General features: G+C 44.7%; 1 protein-coding gene across 1 annotated transcript; it reads left to right on the forward strand.

The window, feature by feature from the left end:
- Positions 1-2335: 2335 nt before the first annotated feature.
- On the forward strand, positions 2336-20176 carry zcchc7 (zinc finger, CCHC domain containing 7; the record flags this gene model as incomplete). Its single annotated transcript, XM_071533030.1, has 7 exons — positions 2336-2388; positions 2919-3056; positions 3188-3358; positions 5761-5796; positions 18172-18267; positions 18585-18702; positions 19504-20176. Coding segments are annotated over 7 exons (1229 nt in total), but the record flags the coding sequence as incomplete, so codon positions are not given.
- Positions 20177-20500: the final 324 nt, after the last annotated feature.

Here is a 20500-nt window from a genome sequence, read left to right on the forward strand (position 1 = left end):
CGTCGAGTCACTAACGCCTACACACACACACACACACACACACACACACACACACACACACACACTCCCACACATACATACACGCCTATCACCCCTGCCATCTTCCAAGCCGCTCATTGACTGGACGCAGGTTGCTGTGTAACTCCACCAACTGCACACACACACACACACACACACACATCCTATTGAGGCCCCCCAGTCAGATCACAGCAAGTGAGCGCTGCAGAGGTTCCCTATTCTCTTCTCTATACTAAACCAACCCAAGCTAACTCCACTAGCCTAACTCTGCATTGATCTTCAGCTGGTGCCACACAGTAAAATGAAACTAGGTTATATGTAATGAGGTGCGAGCACTGCCATAAATACATGGAGATGTATTTATGCTCAGTTGAAAACAAGAAGGTTGAAATGGACTCAAAGCTTCAGGCGAATGAACCCAAACAGACTAAACCGTCATCTGTTGTAGTACTGCAGTACTGCAGTTTGCTTATAGATATACACCAGATTTATTTCAAATTAATTTAATGATAGTTATTAATAAGAACCATTTTGAGTCTAGCATTCTCTAAGAAATTATGTAGTTGCCACGGTCATCAAAGAAATCGCTGTGAAATACCACTTCTGTCTGAGTTTCAGCACTAGACCATGCTGTTACATATCACATTTCTCTCTTTTGTCATTGTCTTCTCACCAGAGGAACCCCTGCCTATTAAACTCAGGCACACCAAATAAATGTTTTTTTTCTTTCAGATGACCCCTATAAATATAGGAAACGACCATTGTACTTTGTATTTTCCTTGTATGAGACTTCTGAATATTTTTTTTAAAGCGCTTTTATTTTGCATTGATGTAACTTCATGTTTGCCACTAAAGGTTGTTGTGCACTTGAGTCTTCAAACCTGCGTTGCTGTAAAAAAAAAAAAGCGTTATCACAACAATTTAATAGAATTCTTAAGGAGGACAGATGGTTACTCGGATCTCCATTGTGCCGGCCAATACTTGGTGTGTACAGTATATGCTGGGCTGCGTGTGTCTGTGCGTGTGTGTGTTTTGAGTGTATTTAGGAGGTGAAGGTCGTGGCGTAGAGAAGCCGTCCAAACAGCAGCCATTTTAATTTGTTTGACAGGGAAGAGAGGTGCTAACCTCCCTCTGCAGCCACGCGCCCAGGGAGAAGAGGGGGATATGGAAAACAAGGAGAGGGATGGAGTGAGGGATAGATGGAGTGAGAGCAACGGAAGGAGGGCTGAGCAGAATAGCGATAAGGGGCTGGATGGAGGGAGGCAGGAAAAGAGTGAGAGAAAGGGGCGGAAAGGAGAGTGTAATATTTGATTATGGCTCAAGGCTGTGTGTTTGTCCAAAGGCTAAAGACTGTCAACCAGCTAATCGCGGGGGTCGATGCGTGGGTGTGTCTGTATGTGTTTGTGCAAGCATGTGTGTGTATGTGTGGGGGGCGTGTGAGCATGTGTGGGTCATAGGTATCAGCACATAATTTATGTTGAGTGTGTGTGTGTGTGTGTGTGTGTGTGTGTGTGTGTGTGTGTGTGTGTGTGTGTGTGTGTGTGTGTGTGTGTGTGTGTGTGTGTGTGTGTGTGTGTGTGTGTGTGGTGTGTGCAATTTATGGATGTCAGTTACAGTTCTATGGGCCTGAGGAGAATACAGTGGTCTCCCTCAGGGCGCTGTTAGTGCCACTCTCATACAGATGTGCTGGGCTGCCACTGTGTCAGTTTGGTGTGTGTGTGTATGTGTGTGTGTGTGTGTCCCACCCTTAAAGGAAACTAAATTTACTCCTCAGGGATCAGGCTCCTTCAGTTGTTCTCTCATTTTCTCTGATGTCCTCAGATTTTAGAGAGGAACCAACTTCCCATGTTTATTTGTTGATGTATTTTTTTTTTTTTAATGTAATCAGTTAGTCTCATTGAGCTTAAAATTCTCCTTCAGTAGTGACCTGGTGAAGAAGGCAGCATCATACAACAATATGTTTCAGGAGAACTACAATAAAAATCACATTATAGGCAACTTCAACGTGAAAATCCACAAAATGAGAGTTCAAAAGGCAATACTCCAGGAGCAGACTAGCAGGATCAGAAGACAAATCTAAACAGGTCTGGGCTAAACAAAGCATAGGCAGCAGCTCCTTACTGAATTTGCCAATTTACCAACCCAAACAGAGGGACATGTAGTGGACATACGAAGATGTATTGGACATACGAAGATGTAAATGTTTTGTTTAGGCTGATAGCAAACGCTCTGCACCTGCCATGTAAAAAGGTATATGAATGTGTTTTTATCCATAATGAGGCCATTTGTCTGAAATGCCTTCTGTCTTCCTTCCCAGATGGTGATGAAGATGCACAGGGCAGGTGGTTGGTTTCTAGCAAGGACAAGGAGGTAGGTGGAGATTACCTGCTTTATAGAATATATCCTCACCTTTAGCTACTTCTGTCCTGTGTGGCCTGTTTATATTGGATCATGAAAAAGGACGTTAAGTAAAAGAACTTTATGACCTAAAAGACACAATGATTGTCTGAAAATATCACATGCTATGAAGGAAAGATGCATATCAATAATAAATGAACATATTTTCAATTTTCTTAAAAAAATACACAAATTGCAATATTCAAAATGTTAATCATGGCTGGTATACCATTTGCAGATAAAAGACAAAATAATATGTAGGAGCTAATAATGCATCACGCATTATTTTTTAAGAATATTGTGGTGACATTTGTGTTTTATTAGAGGGAAAGATATACCCTTATTTCATAGCATGGACCAATTTTCTGCCCCTCACAATGAGATGGACAACAAAGTTTCTCTGATTCTGACACTTCATGGGGACATGACATATGCCTTAGGTGCTGAGCACCTTAAACCACCAGGATGCTGGTAATGAAGTTTTAACTGTGTGTGTGTTTCAGGCTCAGATCTGCAACAAAGACAAGGGTGCCAGGATGCCGGTGCACCGGGTGTCCAACAGATACTACACCGACAAGAACGTCACCTGCAGAAACTGCAACAAGACCGGACATCTCTCCAAGAACTGCCCCACGCCCAAGGTCCGTTCCACTAAACACGCATTCACATACACACTCATGAACACAAATACAGCACTAATCAGCACAGCCAGAAGCTGTACTCGGATTCGTGTCTGACACTGTCTTCCAATTTTGTGTGTGTGTGTGAGCAGAAGGTGGCGAGCTGCTTCCTGTGCGGCACCCCGGGCCACACGGTCGTTGAGTGTCCCAATAAGCACTGCAACAACTGCGGCCTGCCGGGGCACCTGTACGAGTCCTGCAGCGAGAGGGCTTACTGGCACAAACAGTGCCACCGCTGCGGCATGACCGGACACTTCTTCGATGTGAGTATAGCTGCCTATATTTTCTTTTTTATATAACAGGCAGCAAAATATGATATGATTCTAGGCTGCAGGCATTTTTGCCATTTTGCATCATCAAGTGAATTAAACCAAAAGCATATTATGAGCGCTGCAAAACGTCACAGATGGAGGCTGTGACATGTAGTGTGAGCAAAGCATTACTGCTTTATGTAAACATGGTGCCTTCCTACTATATCCCTGTATATCAATATGCACCCCGCTTTTTTTGGCATTTTTCCTCTTCCCTTCCACTCTCCCCCTCCCTCCCTCCCTCCTCTCTCCCCCGCCTTTTTTCTCAGTAATAATGAGTGACCAGGGGTCAGCACACGCTGCTGTTCACATTAATTGATACACTTCAGCAATTACAGCTTAGTTATGTCTCTGCCATGCTGCATATTCCAGCTGTGTGTGTATGTGGGTGTGTGTGTGTGTGTGTGTGTGTGTATGTATGTGTGTGTGTTGGCACTGAAGGGTGAATCTAATGACCATCAATGACAATTATCCCACCGCAACGTTCATTACCCTGCCCATTTACACTAATGCCATAGAATGGAAACTCTGTGTGTATGCATGTGCCTGCCTGTGTCTCCCCCACCTCTCTCTCCCTCTCTCTCTCTCCTTCTCTCTCTCTCTCCCTCGCTCCCTCTCTCTCTGTCAGTCAGTCATGTACTGTGCTCTGTGTAATGGATGAGTAACCAGGTGAACACCAGAGGGAGAGGGGAGACCAGGACACGCGCAGTCTCTCTTCTATCTCTCTCTCTCTTTCTCTCTCTCTCTTGCCCATTCTTTCTCACCTCTTCCACAGCATCCTCACGTTCATCTCTTTCTTTCTTTCTCTTTTGCGTATCATTCTCACCAGCAAACAAAAGCACAAAGTTGTTTTGTAATTAGCCTTTTCTTGGAACACTCAACTTTCTTTTTTTTCCTCTTAGACTCACAAATTATATGTGGGCGTGTGTGTGTATGTGTGTGTGGGAGAGAGAAGAGAGAGAGTCAGGTCTCTGTCCCCTGGGCCTTTCTGTGTCTCTCATTAAAGACAGACGGTTGACGGAGCGCGAGTGTGTCGCTCGCCTCGCCTGTCGCCCTCGACAACAACCCACTACCCCAGCGGTCTGGAGGGAGAGAGAGAGAGAACGGGAGGGAGCAGAAGAGAGAGGAGAAGAGGGGGTGGGGTGGGGGTGTAGAAAGAAAAGCTAGATGAGAGGTGGAGGAAGATACAGGCACGAGCGGGTCTTACAGTGTCGAAATTCATGTTTGTCCATCTCTGTCCTCTAATCTAAAAGGCCCAGGTTAAGGTAGAAAAATTGCCTCCCGTTCTTTATGGGCTGCTTTACAGGTTGGGATGTGAACAAGCACTTTGTGTGAATGCTCCCTTTAAATTGATGTGAATTTGCATCTCATGCAAATTTCTATAGGAACTAGTTTTGTATTTGCAAGAGAAGAGCTAAACTCATAGCCGTCTTGGCAGAGCACGCTTAAATCTCTCTCCCTCTGTCTCTCTGTCTCTCTCTGTCTCTCTCTCTCGCTCTCTCTGTCTGTCTCTCTCTCTCACTCAGTAGGTGTGTAAGTAGATAAATCTTGTTGCCTGCGGCGACTGCGGCATTTTCAATTTCCCAGTGGGAAGTGGCGGTGGTTGGGGAAGGATGTCGGAACGCTTAGGGAACAGCGTGGCGAAGCCCCGGAGATAATGCTTTAGCCACACCGGGACAAAACGACTGACTGCCTCACTTACTGACTGTTTGAGTGACTGACTGGCTGTAGAGACGGAGGGACACGGAGGGGAAATAGGCTGTTGCAGGGAAAGCATAGCGATGTAGGTGGAGTGAGAGATAGAGGAAGAGATTGCGACTTAAGAGTCAGGCAGGGATAGAGACGGCCATACAAATGACACGATGGCCTGCTTTTCAATTTCCCTTTGGCCCTCTGTCACTCTGCTCTTGGCCTCCGTATATCCGTCTATCCATCAGCATCTCTGGCTGACTGACTCACTTCTCATCTCTCTCTCTCTCTCTCTCTCTCTCTCTCTCTCCATCTCTCTGCCTCCCTCGCTCCCTCTCTCTCTTTCTGTGATAAGAATCAGTTCTCTCAGCATTGCCTAATGGTTTCTTCCTCATTGTATCTCTGCTAGACTTCTAGCACACACTCAGAATTGAGACATACACACACACACACACACACACACACACACACACACTACAGGTTGTTCATTCTCAGACATTTTCATTCCCCTCTCTTTCCTTTGCTTTATTTTTTTGTGTGCTAGTGCTCTATAAGTCTCTGTCTGTGTGTGTGTGTGTGTGTTTGTGTGTGTGTGTGTGTGTGTGTGTGTGTTTGTGCGACTTGAGTTTACTCTACAACTGACAGTGTTTTCTGTGTGTCCTCAGGCTTGCCCAGAGATCTGGAGACAGTACCACATCACGGTGAGTGTGATTCTACAATTGCATTAGGAAACCACTAGTCTTCTTTACTAACCTTATAGTGCTGTTCAAACATTCACTTATGCACTATTTAATTTCTTTATAGTCAAAGTTTTCCTCTCTGGACTTGATCAGTCTCCAGATAGGTGGGGATATATGTAAATAAAGATGTGACCAGCAAAATTAAGAGGGCAGCAAAGTCCAACTTCACCAAAATCAATGAAAATCCACTGTTGTTTACATATTGGAAACCAATAAGAACCATAAACCATAAGTTGAGCACACAGATTGGCGTTATCAGGGGAGATTTTGTCAGTACACCCAATAGAAAACTATGAGGAAATATTTTGCGCACAAGTGCACAAGACAGCTAAAATATTGTGCAAAGTGCACAGGCGCCCTAATGTAGAAAAAGGTTCTTAAACATGTTGTGCACCTCGCTCTGTGAATGTTCGTCATTTTGTTCCTTTTTTTCTTACTGTGTAACAACAAAGAAAATCGAAAATGTATTCCGCAGTTGCTACGGATAATCGATGAATAGTGTAACTTCTTATTTTGATATAGAAATGTGATAGATGCCAGCTACAAGTAAGTATTAAGACAATATAAACGTTTTAATTAAGCAGTATTGTTTATTTTGAGCTGTTCCTGTTTCCATATGTCTTTGGAGGGGTGCAAGTGTCGGTTTTGGCAAAATCCCACTGCATATAGTAGTTCTGCCAAAAAGTCCCAATTAAAAGCCCAGAAATGTAAAAGAACTGTGTGGTGGAAGGGCTGACTAAGCCAGCAGCACACCGACCCCGGCCCACTTACAGCCAACGACACTCCTTAAATAAATCTTCTTCATGCTGAACGTGCCTCATCAGAACAGGAATATTCCAAATGTTGCTGTCTAAAATATGCCCTTAATTAACAGAACATCCAGCAATAGTGACGGATTAACAGAACCTTGTTAATCTTAACTCCGCGGGAACCGGGCTTTCTGGGGAGACTGATTTTTTATTTATTTTTTCTAATTATTGACACACTGGGCTCAGACTTATGAGTTTTAACTTAAAGGATCTGATCCACTAGTAACACAGGGATTCTGGGGGGATCACCTTCACCTCACTTTCTCTTTACACTAAAACTAAAATCTTCCAGGGTGACAAAATTCCAGTCAAAAGCTACCAGCGAACACCCAGTGGTTTGGAAAGCACGGTAATGAATTTAGCATGTGTGGGAGATTCTATAACTAGGCCCAAAACAGTTTTTTTTCCAGCAGCATGGTGAAAGTGAAGGGGCTGCATTATCACTCCAAATCAATAGGTTAGTTGTGATTGGTATTGAGCTTGCCCTCTAGGAGAGGAGTGAACCATGTCAGGGAAAAAGCGCCTCGCAAGATTAAGGAACCACCATTACTGAGGGAAATCTTCGCCGGTGTTTCCTTTATTTTGAGCATAACCTGCTCATATGCACACGCACTAAACAGACATCCATGGCTCTGTATGTGTGTGTGTGTGTGTGTGTGTGTGTGTGTGTTAAAACAGCGTATCAAAGAGCAGAAAACTGTGTGACAGTCACATGGGCCATATGTCAGAGGGGAGGATGGCATTTGCTTGTTTGTGTGTGCATGTTTATTCGAAATCTGCAAAGATAACTAGTTTTCTTGCCTCCTTATTTGTGTGTGTGTGTATGTATGTGTGTGAGTGTGTGTGTGTGTGTGTGTATGTGTGTGAGCGTCTGAGCGAGGGGGTGATATAGACCTCAGCCTAAGAGAAAAGAGCAGCTTGTTTGTCAATTAAAAGACGTGATAAAGCATGAAATGGGCTGCCAACGCCACGCGGGACGAGAGACTGAGAGAGAGAGAAGAAGAGTGTGTGTTTGCATATATCTTGGTGTGCACTTTGTGTGTGTGTGTGTGTGTGTTGGGGGAGGTCTGTCTGTCTGTCACTCTCCTCTATGGAGATTAATTAGCAGGGGCTGTCTAATGAAAAGGCAGCATCGTTAGCGCTAGGGTAGCACGGCAGGAGAGATGGAGGGAGGAGGAGGAAGAGGGAGGGAGGGAGGGAGGGAGGGAGCGGGACACAGAAGTTCCAGGGGAGACGCTGGCAGAGGAAGGCAGAGGGAGTTGATACTTGTGTTTGAGAGAGCGAGGGGGGGAAGAGAGAGGGAGTTAAGTTTATTTGTCACCGGTGTTTGGCGGGGGACGCGCTACATTTCACCGGAGGATTTCAGTTTGAACCACAGACTAGAAGAGAAGGCACTCTGATGAGAGAATATTCTTTGGTAGCCTCACAAGATCATGAAGACTCCCCTTTGTGTGTGTGTGTGTGTGTGTGTGTGTGTGTGTGTGTGTGTGTGTGTGTGTGTGTGTGACTGCGTGCTTTAACGGGTGGTGGATTGTGACCCAGGTCTAATTGAAGTATTTAAGCCATTTAAGCACTAGGAACAGAAGGTCGTTACAGATCCAAACTGGCATGGGGGTTAGGGGCCTATACACACACACATACACGCACACCTACACACACACACACACACCTACACACATGCATACACAGGGCTCCTTCTGTTTAAGACAGCCTCATTTTATTCATGATGCTGCTTATGACCCTGAACTCCCCAATGTGAGAGAGAGTGTGTGTGTGTGTGTGTGTGTATGTGTGTGTATGTGTGTGTGTGTGTGTGTGTGTGTGTGTGTGTGTGTGTGTGTGTGTGTGCGCGTTCGCTTTGGGAGATGTGACTCTGTCACCTTCCGCTGGGCTCAGCCAGGTGTGAAAAGGCATTCTGTCAGACCTCCCTTCTACTGGGTCCATTTATCCTTCGTGTGTGTGTGTGCGTGTGTGTGTGTGTACTGGGTCCGTTTATCTTCCGTGTGTGTATGTGTTGTCTGCCTGCACCTGGCCCTCAACTAACAAACTCCTCCAAACCACACAGTATAGACCACAAAGCCCTGGGGTATTTACTGAGAAAGTAAGATACCAACACACATGGACACACACACACACACACACACTTCTACAAATATATAGAGCAGTAAATGGAGTAAAAAGCTATACACAACATTTTGAGCTCGTGGGCCTTCAGTGTGTTTGAAGACATTTTACGCGACAATAATGTTTACACATAAAAAGGTTTGCTGGGAAATTTCTCAGAAAATGAAGTTTATTTTAAGAAGTCTTTCTCAGTCTCTCTCTCTTGTCTCACACACACCCACATACACCTCGGTTTTACTTCTTTCTCTCTTTTGCATACTGCCTTACAGCGTGGGGTCCCTCTTGCCCTGTTACACCCAAACCCGCCCTGTCCTATCTTCTCTTCCTCACCTGCTAAAAAAATAAAAAAATACAGAATGTTAAAGGAAACGTCCACCCTTGGATACTCTTACATTCTTATATCATCATCCAGGAGTTATTTTGTGGAAACATAACGGAAACATAACTAGCTAGCCAAGTTGTCTGTGAACACTGGGGCGTGTGTCGATGATCGCAGCCACGCCCCTTCCTCAAAAAACACAACATGTCTCGTGGCTGCATTGCATTCTGGTCTAATGCGGCTCCTGTGGGTGGAGAAATTGGTATCTCTTCCCCTTCTACTATGAATGTCTTCCTATATGATTGTTTAACGTCGGTGCAAAATGGTCAGAAGGCCTCTCTGATTCTGAGGGACCGACTCCATAACCTGACGGTTATCGTCAACGTTTTAGATCAAAACTATCAAAATTCTATTGTAGCTGTGCTGGAAATATCTCAACGTGATGTCATGTCGTTTACGTTTGAACACTTATCCGCAGGAATTAGAAAAATACACCACCAAACAAAAGAGGCCCAGACATGCAAGGTATATCGTGAATAGCTCTTTTAAAAGTGTTAAAGTGTTTTGAATTTTCCTTTAAGGATGCAGAGGCAAGACGAACCACTTTTATTATCACCAGCCAGCCTTCTCAACACACTGAATGGAAGAGAGACGCATCAAGATAGTGCTAGAAGGAAAGACGACCAAGAGAGGAGGAGGAGGAGGTTTGAGTAAACACTAGGAGAGCAAGGATGAGGAGAGGAGGAGGATAGAGGGAGAAAAAGGGGAAAGGAGGAGTAGGAGAGCGAGACGGAGGGGGATGGATGGAGGATGGGAGCAGGAGAGGCCACAGTGGAAGTTGAATGACCTGCTATCTGTATACAGGCTGAATTAATGCATGTAGAGATCATGCATAAACGTGTGCATGCGCGTGTACACACACACACACACACACACACACACACACACAGCGATGACTTTTTCCTCCTGTGAGATGTTGTCAGGACGCCGGCGTGCCGGGTTTAAGACCCAGAGCGCCCCCCTCTGGCGGCTGCCGGAAGTGCCGGCTCGCTCCCTTTAACCAGCCATCCATGGCGAGGGTATTTGTAGTGAAAATGTTCCTCCTTTAATTTGCCAGACTCTTTACCGTGGGGTCAAATCCTAATCAAGCCCTCCTCCTCCTGCCCCGATTCATTTTGCCCCTCATCTCTCTTCCCCTCTCCCTCTCTCCTTGTCAGGCCGGATCAGCGGTGTGGTGTATCCGAGCGGGAAAGGGCTGTGTGACATTAGATTTGACATGATTCACCTACATATCAGAACTGCACTAACACTCTGTATGGACAAGAGAGAGACCGAGAGAGAGAGAGAGAGGAGAGGATGGGAGGGAGAGGGGGAGAGAGAGGTGTGTTGTTGTAGAAGGACAGAGTGATGGAGAGAGAGAGAGAGAGTAAACGAGGAGGGTTGGGTGTATTAAATAGGGCGAGAGAGACGGGGGAGAGCGAGTGGAGGGAGTGAGTGTGAGCACTGAGCAGCTGATTGGTACAGGTATATCGGTGTGTGAGCATTGATCGGCTTCTCTTTAGATAGTAGCGGTGACACCTGTATGTGTGTGTGTTTATTGATCGCTACCTCTGCCCACGCCGGCGTGCGCGTGTGTATGTGTGTGTGTGTGTGTATTGAGCGGATTCTCTCCTCATGGTGGTATCAGTGTGTGTGTATCGATCTCTTCCCTTGGGGCAGGGATGTGTGAGGGGTGTGTGTGTGTGTGTGTGTGTGTGTGTCTCTCACTGTCTCTTGGGGTATCCATGAAAAGACGTTCAGTGACCCTCTTGTTTTACACAAGAATGAAGCCATTTTAACTCTTTTCCTTGAACTCCATTTGGTATCCCTCTTTCTGTACGCCTTTCTTCTCCCTTTCCATCCAGATCCTTGTACCTTTTTTTGTCTCGACGTCTTTCTTCCAGAAGGTTCTTTGCTGTAACGCTCGGCTCACACTTGCCTTTGTTAACCCAGGGTAAGGTTTTTTTTTTTTGCCGCGCTAAAATCCCCGTCTTTCCCGGAAAAGAAAACACCATTTAATTTCTTTAGGAATAAAAAAAAAACACGAAATGTGCTGTTAACAAATTGGGTCATTTCACTTTGGTGACTTTGTCCATGTTGAATATAAAGCACCTAATGCTGCAGTAAATTTCAGGATGGCTTTTTCTTCCAGTGTTGGCTGAGCAAAATTATTTGTGGTACATATGACGCTTAGACTTGCAAATAGTCAAGAAGGACCAGAATTTAAATAGAGCCTTTAAATGAACAACCATGTAAAGCCATTTTGAAAATGTTTAACAGTACATGCATTTGTCAATCTAAATCATTTGCCATGTCAATGTCATATATCATCTTAACGTAAACATCCTTTAGTATCATTATTATTCAAGTTACAGCCCTCAGATAATGAAATTTGAACATATATATATAAAACTTTTAACAGACTTATGTGGACCCTTTGTCTGATGATAAATAGATTTGTACTTATATCCAGTGAAGTTGGACAGATGTATGTATATTGTTGGAGTCAGTCATTGTAGTTAAATTTGTTCTTATTTTATCCTTCACAGAATTTTTTTTTTTTTTTTTTAAATCTTTGTTGAGTTATTTTGATGAAGTTAGAGTGAAATATACAGTCTCGGCTGTCTTATTTGTATTTATTCATTTAGATCCAATAATACATCATATTGTACCAGTATAAGCAACAGAGCAAAAATATACCCCACAGTGCATTTTGTTTTCAGTATATCATTACATGGCAGTATGGCACTAATTGTAGTAATATTCAGTTTTGAATTTATAGACAAAATAATTACTTGAAGGTATTGAAGTGTTTTTTTAAAGGAGATAATGATATATTTGAATTATTTTGGTTACAAATTACAGTTACAAAAATAATGTTTATACTATTTTACAATGACTGAATATTACATAGGATTGTATATTCACAGGATTTTATTTTTGTTCCCAGAGAAATATTTTTTGCAGGATAAAGTATAATGAAATGAACTGCATATCTATTAATAGGGAAATGATCTGTGTATTCACAGAAATGATATTAGTCATGTATTAAATCAAATTCTTAAATGTCAAGATAGTAGTGAAAAGGATGTCAGTGAAGGTGTCTGGTACATTGTGTCCCTGGTTCACTGTCGCAACCGCTGACATTTCATGGTTCTCAGTGTATCGCAGGACTAGAGCAGCTGCCTAAAACAACCAGTAAGGAGTGAAGTATTTAGTATAGTATAGTATAGTATAGTATAGTATAGTATAGTGTCCTATACATAAGTGGCCCTACAGTAAAAGGAAGGAAAAAACAACTACCAATGCATTAAACTAAAGTTAAAAATGATTGTCTTCCCAATACTGCTATTCCAAATCATATATCAGGTCACAAGCACAAAGCAGAGTCATTCTCTGGATTGTTTTCCACTATGGAGTCATGCCAGAAGGGACAGAAAGGTGTTCATTTACAACTGTTTTACAATTTTAATACAATTTAATAACTATGACCAAGTGTGTCTTGTTGTCTGACCTCCCCCTGCATAACTTCAGCGGTTGAAAAGGGCCACGGGGCGAACATGGTTGTTGCAGGACCCTTCCAGCATGCTGTGTGGAGTCAGAGCGCCCTTCAGTGGTTTCATAGAGAACTGCACTCTGATCCCTGCACACGGTGAAGTGAGAGCTTCTGAGTCAGATTGACCATTTGTGGAGTTTGTGGTTGTTACTTGTGCAAATATGTTGCAACCATGGACCTGCAGTATATTTGTACGCTGTGCAAGCTGCTACAGTCTCACATTGCAGAGGGAAATAGAGTCTGCACACTGGGGAGTTCTTGCTCCTTGTTAGATTTAATGACATTTCGGCTCTTCAGAATAAACCAACACTACAAATTACCTGGTGTCAGGTGACAGATTAAAGTAGCAAGTGCTCTGGATTTAGAGTGACGTGCTAATTGTACAAGTGACACAAGTGAAGAGTCACATTGATAATATAAATACTACACACATCAACACCCGTGTGAAAAAGCCAATACCAAAAAAAGCGGAAGAGTACAAAAAAAGGGGAAACCAAAAGGCAGCAGCCAGAAAAACAAAATGGGGAAGCAAAAGCCACATAATATACATGAAAAAAAATTTATAGATAATAATACATACTGTACTTTGCATACACTTAACTGGCAACATCAGGTCAATACTGTAGACTGTAATACTGTCAAATATGTAACGCATACAGAGACACATGGGCTGGGAGACAAAGAAGTAGAAATGTATTGCCTGTTATGAAAAAAAAAAGGTCTAATATCAAAGTCGTCATTAAGACTGTGGGCTTTTTCTGACTTTTTCTGACAATCTCACATTAGCAATTTTTTCAAACCGCATCAAGCAACGGCATCTTTTAGTCTTCTGTTCTTTCTGCCAAACATGAAATTCTAGGTTCGAGACTTGACCTTTATTTCCCTTCTACTTCTTTTTTTTTTTTATACCCCCCTCTGTCTGGCTGTCCTCATTCACTCTCTCGCCCTTTTGAGAATGTGTTCAATTCAAACAGTGCTCTATAAAAAAAAAAAAAAAATCCTTTAAATCCACGTCCATTCAGCGAGCTGTTTTTTGCTGTCTCATCATTGTACAGTGCAGACTCTCCAGTCCTCTCACCTCTGTGTGTGTCAAAAGGCTCTCGGCGCTCTATTCTCCCCCAGGCTGAGACACTGACGGCCCGGCGGGGGAAAAGGTACATTCATTTTCAAAAAGGAGATGCCTCTTATATTTTCCCAGTCCGGTTTTATTAACAAGTCGTTGGACCGGTAAAAATTTGGGTTGGTATCTCAAAACACACTGCAGAAAAAAAAAGACCACAGATCCTCATCAAAACTAAAATGTATTGTCACTGGTCAGGAGTTGGAGACCATCGGTTCATTCTTTGATACAGGTGTCTTCACATAGACTGCTGGTTTTACATGCACAACCACAGACACACCCATAGACACGTGCACAAACACACACACACAGACACACAGGTGCAGTGTTATCAGAGGTCTTGCAGGCTTTGTGGGTCTCTGTCCCTCTCCGCTTAGCTGGATGGTGTCGATGGTGTTGTGTGTGTTTGTATGTGTGTGTGTGTGTGTGTGTGTGTTTGCTTGGCTGAGACCTAGAATCAGGGTTTAACATCCTGACCCGGGCATGAGAGACTGACTCCATCTGTATGTATGTTTGTCTAAATCCCTGTCTATTATGTCCGTACGTGTCGTCTCTGTCTAACTGCAGGGAATGAAATGGGTAATATATTTCTGTAAAACCACCTAACACCGCCTGGCGATAATACACCGCCCGCCACAACGGAAACGAGCCTCTCAACTCGGCAGTAAGCGTTGCGAATAGATATTGAATAACTTAGACCTAGATTTGAATAGATTAGCCTGGATCCTCTATTCTGCCTTTCCACGGTGTGACCAGATTACCTCCACTCACTCCCATGAAAGAGGGTTTTCTCCAGAGGTGGCAACCCACCACAGCTCTCCCCCTGAATCACATTATCATTACATTCCAGGAGCTCTCTCTCTCCCTCTCTCCCTCTCTCTCTCTCTCTCACTCTAAAGAGGAAATCGGGGCTCCTACTGATTGTTTTCAGACTGATTGACTGACTGACGGGAGGAGATAGCAAGAGCCTCAGGGAATTACACTGTGTGTGTGTGTGTGTGTGTGTGTGAGTCCTCATAGGGCGCAGGGTTAGGGCTTTGGTCTGGGGTCTGAGTCTTTGTGAACTGGCAGACACAAAGGGGGCAGAAATCACATCTGGTTATTTGGAAGCTGCTGCCTCCCCCCTCTTTCCCCTACATTGCCTACACATTCTTACTCCCCCCCAAACCCCCCCCCCCCCCCCCCCCCCAACACACACACACACACACACACACACACGCACACCTCCCCCTTAAAAGGTCTCATATGAACGGTGGATTTTCTCTATATTTTCTCTGTATGAAAAGAACAAACAAATTAATTAATTTCTTTCTCGTCCAGCTAAAATATGATGTTTGGATATTGCACAATCCAAATCCCGTCAGAGAATAAGAGGATTAACGGTGAGGTCTGCAGTTCAAAGGCGGCTTCAGTTTTGTTTTTTTTCTCTTTCTGAAAAGATGTTCACCTTAAGCCATTTCATCTTACTAATTCACAACTGTCTAATTAGCCCAGCATGTTAACCTAATACGTACACATCGGCATGTAACGCACACACGCACCACAAGGGTCTGTTTGTTTTGGTGTGAGCCCAGTAGTCCTGTGTTGTGTTGGGAGGCTGTTTTCTATGATAAAAGCATGCAGAGTGGTTCCCCTGAGGTTCCAGTAACATATGCAAACCTCTCCCCATCGCTGCAATAACGTATGCAAAACACCGCCGCTGGCCCCCACTCTCCCAACCGGTACTGTTCAAATCCCACCCCCTCTCCTCTTACACACACACACACAGTTATCAAACACAATCCGAGAAGCAAACAGGCTTGCTTGCTTGTGTGTGTGTGTGTGTTCCTTCAGATTGTAGTCTGTAACAGTCTGAGCTTTGTGTTGGCCTAAGGATTAACACGGCTTTGCCACCAGCAGCCAAGGCAAGGAGCAGAGGAGAGCGGGGCTTAGAGAGACGGAGTGTATGTGTGGGGACAACTGTGGGAAAACACAGTTGTGTGTGTGTGTGTGCGCGCGCATGTTTGTGTGCATGCATGAGAGGCTACGGATGGCTGGTTGTCTGTGTCCACACAGACAAGCCCTTAGGACCCTCTCAAACTATCGCGTCCCCCCCCCCCCACATATATATATACACACACACACACAGGCATCCCAAACCGTCAGTCCTCTTCCCAGCTTCACCCCTCTGTTTTTGTCTGACTGACAAAGTATCTCTCAGCTGCTCCGGAAACAGAAGCTCTTCATGTCGTATCAGCAGGCGCTGGATCAGACTCAGATCCCTCTTACTTGTCTCTGCACTCGGAAGACTCCCTAGTTAACTGTGGCCAGACATTTTTAACGCAGCCAGAGTCTCCATTCACGCAAGGAGTTTTATGCAATACTAATATGAACAGGTGAGGTTGAGGGTCTGTTGGGAAGACGTCACTGTGACTGTAGTAATAGCTGCATTTCACTGTTTTTATTATACACATTGGTAGTAATAGAGGTTGATGTTGCTGCCAGAATGGCCATAGTAAAACCGTTTTGGAATTGCGTTGGCACAAACTGCAATATGCAACTTGATGTGCTGAAGTCCAAATGTTAACAAAGACACTCATCACTGCCAGAGACTTCTTCAACACTCTAGCAAATTTGTAAAGCATACATTGTTGAAGTAATCTGTTAGTTTACCTAGTTAGTTACCTCTGTCTTTTACAAACAAGTAAACGTACGCATTTTAACGATTTGACGTGGATTTGAGTCTCCAGACCTGTGTAGAAATATGCCGGTGTGGTATTGACTTCAGTTACATAGAGCCAAACTCTCCAGGCCTCCTCGCCCTCCTCTCCAAAGCCCCGAGAAAGAAAGAAAGAGAGAGAGAGAGACGCCCAGCTGATATCACACCTCAGCCCCTCACCCTTTTAGCTATTTAGATGCCCCCGATAGGAGATACGGGATGGAAAAAAGAGAGAGAGCAAATGAAAGAGGGATAGAGGTTCATCCAGTTAATTAATATTGTATGAGGCAGACACACCCTCTCTCTCTCTCACACACACACACACACGCACGCACACACCAGGTTTCAGACAACTATCACAGGTTGATGGGAGAATAGGAGGGGATTTCATTTCTTCTTTTTTTCTTTCTTGCTTTCATTCATTGGGTCTATGTGCTGGATCGGAGTATGGCGAGATAAGGGGAGCCCAAGGTCAGGGAGGGAGGGAGAGAAAGAGAGAGAGAGAGAGACCTACAGCCAATTTACATGAGAGATGAATGGGAAGAGGGGCAGGAAGGGTGGAGGTCGGGGGGCTCGAGACAGGGACTGTGATCTCCTTAGGGTGGGTGTGTGTGTGTGTGTGTGTGCGTGTGTGTGTGTGTGTGTGTGAGAGAGAGAGAGAGAGAGCGAGGTCTGTGATCTCCTGGCCTTTGTGATGGAGATTGGCCCGGCCGGCCTGACCCGATAATGACGCGACGCTCTAATAGCATTCATCCTTTCTGCCGCAAAACTACTCAAGCGGAAAAGAGAGAGGGAGAGAGGAAGGAAAAAAAAAAAAAACAAGTGCGAGGGGTAGATGTGGGGATGGAGGGGTGTGTACGGAGGAGAGAGGGAAGCAGGAGGAAGGGAGAGGAGAAGAAAAGGAGGGGAGGTTAGCGAAGCTATGTTTAAAAAATGACGTGGGGAGCAAATCATTTGTAATCTTGGAATCAGGGATGAGAGAGAGAGAGAGAGAGAGAGAGAGGAGGAGGGAGGGAGGGGGCACCTTAGATGAGACATTAGAGGTGTGTATGTGAGTGCATATGCTGTGTGGATGCGTGTGCGCGTTTGTGTGTCTGTGCATGCATGCCTACTGGTGTGTGTGTGTGTGTGTGTGTGTGCAAGAGAATGGCATTAGGTGTGTGTGTGTGTGTGTGTGTGTCTAACATTAGCAGTAAATGCACTGTGCCTGTCTCTCCCCTCTCTCTCTTTATCACTGTATATTTGCTGTGGGCGCTGGAGCGTGGAAGGCTTTCAGAACACTGGCCCATAGGGGATGGGACCCTGTGTCCAACACACACACACACACACACACACACACACACACACACACACACACACACACACACACACACAGAGCGACTCTTACTTATCATACAGGGTCATTACAGGCCCCTAACTATAGCCGGAGTAATCACTGCTTTATATCAGCACCCAAATACACGCCAACCCGTATCAATAGAAAGCATGGGAATGGTGGAAGAGAGGAGGGGGAATGGGAGAGAACTGGGAAGCTGAACCGCTGTTTCATTGTATCCAGCGTGCTTAGAAGACGATGGGGGAGGAAACAATTTAGGATTTAATAACATTGCTTTTATAGCAACAAGATTGTTTTTTTTTTAACTCCCCTTTTTTATGTTCTCTTCTACTCAGACTAAGGCAGGTCCTCCTAAAAAGCAGGAAGGAGAGGACATGGGGAGGACGCCTCCCTACTGCTACAACTGCTCCAGAAAAGGACACTTTGGCTATGTGAGTAGCTCTCTTTCTCTTGTCTCTGTGTCATCTTACCTCTCTTTAGTTGTAGCCATTTGGCAGACTGAAAAATATAGATAATTTTTTTTAGATAGACCAAACTAAAACCCAGCTTGATTGAAGACGTAGGCAGGCACCGTTTAAGGTAGAAAATTGGTGAAATTGTTCCCAAGATGAAGTTAGCTGCATTGGTTTGGTTCTCTCTCATCATCATAGCATAAACTGACTACAGTGATCTGTGTATCTGTTTTTTGTTTTTTTTTATCCTGTGTGTCTGATGTTTTTTGTTTTGTGTGTGTGTGTGTTCTGCTCAGGCGTGTACCCAGCGTAGGATGTTCAATGGAACGTATCCCAGCACCCCATTCATCAACCATTATGATGTTAAGGAGGACATCAAGCGCAGAGAATACAGGACAAGGTTGAAGGTTAAAGGTAGGTCACACACACACACACACACACACACACACATAACTTGGGGGGGATCATTCCAAAATGGCAGCAGTGTCCATGTGGGGGAGAGAGGCAGCTTTATATGACAGGAGGGGGGGGTTGGTCAAGCATCTGTGATGATATCATTAGTTGTAAGTACCAGAACAGAAAGTAATAGTATTTTGATATAAAAACATGATAAAATAAACATGTTTGTAAACTTTTTGGCATGTATTGTTAAGTAGATCTACATTATGACATGGAATATTAGCTCACAAGTTAAAAAGTCAGTTTTCATTTCATTTAATTTGACTTTAATCATGTCATCTTACAGCGTCATTAAAAGCAGATGTGTTTATATTTTGTGTTCATGGCGGACAGCATGATGCTCCAGACACTGTTCTGTTCTGTTAGGGGTCCTTAGCTTCTCATCCTTGTATTAACATCCTTGTATAGTGTGCCTTTTACATCATATGTGCTGGGAAAACAAGCTAAGGAGGTGCTGCCCCACCACACGGGTTAAGCACTCAACTTTCACACCAAGAGAAGCAGATACTGACCCGGGTCTCAACCCTGATCTTGACCTGGCTTGTTTTGCGGGGTCAACATAATTTGGTTCACCCGTTCACACTTTCCTGGGTCACTAGTCTGGTGTGTAAGGAGTTTCAGTTTCACTGTAGAAAATTATTTTCTCAAGTGCTGTAAACCAGGATGAAGTCCCTCTTGACCCCTGTGGTCAGAACTGCACGAAAGTATAAAGACAAAATGAGTAATTCAAACCATTGTGTTTCTCTTTTTTTTCAGAATTGAAGGAAACTGGCTTTCTCTCCACCAGCTCTCAGACCGCTCTCACCCCAGGACCACCAAAGAAGAGACAGAAAACCAGCCATCACAACAACAACCACCAACCTAACCATAAAGCTCACCAAACCCCTAACAACCACACACCCAGCCCCAACCACATCAGGTTTAGCGACGACCAACACTGGCCCGCCGCGAGGCCCAAAACGAAGAAGGCTGACAGGCACAAACAACAGGGAACCAGCAGCTCAGCGAAACCATGGCAACCCAAGAGAAAAGTGCCCACCTCGAGAGGCCCGCTCCCTCCGGCAAAGCCGGCGAAACTAGTTTTCGACGAGGCAGATGACTTTCCCAGAGGGGGGGGCAAAGAAGAGACGAAAGGGAAGAAAAAGAAGAATAAGAAAAACAAGAAGCAAGTCCCTCAGGGGCCAACGGAGGCACCCGTCAAGCCCAGAGCAGGCAACCCGGACCGTCTGTTTCGGGTGGCACCTGGAGAGGCAAAGAAGAAGAACAGTCGAGCCCGAGGGAGAGAGAGGAAGGCTGCCAACAGGGCCGCCGCAGAGATGTACCCCACCGACGAGAACCTGTTCATCATTAAACAGAGGAAACGCAGCAGATAACACCGCTTTGTGTGAGGTGTGGTTCTTTGGTTCGGACACATCTTCCTCAGTATCCTGTGCGTGTGTGTGTTTGGAGTGGGGGGGGGGGGGGGGATCTGATTGCGTGCACACACCTGCATAATCAGTATTTGCATGTGAATGACATTTGGGATGCTGTCACACATGTTGTCCTCTCAGGTCTCGCTCTAAAGGAGTGAAATCAGCAGAGTGGCTTTAGGGAGGTTGGGAGGGTGGATGGTGTTTCACACTCTGAACTGACCCTCACAGCTCCACCCTGTGGTCACTGTGAGAACTGTGAGAACAGACAAACCCCCCTCTCCTCAAACCATGGCATCGCTTGATGGCATTTTCACATTTGCATAGGTAGGTCAAGATGTGTA

The sequence above is a fragment of the Centroberyx affinis genome, unplaced genomic scaffold (assembly GCF_046629955.1).
Source record: "Centroberyx affinis isolate AG114_WGS23_722 - 3 ecotype Tasmania unplaced genomic scaffold, CSIRO-AGI_Caff_v1 ptg002310l_1, whole genome shotgun sequence".
Lineage (NCBI taxonomy): Eukaryota > Metazoa > Chordata > Actinopteri > Beryciformes > Berycidae > Centroberyx > Centroberyx affinis.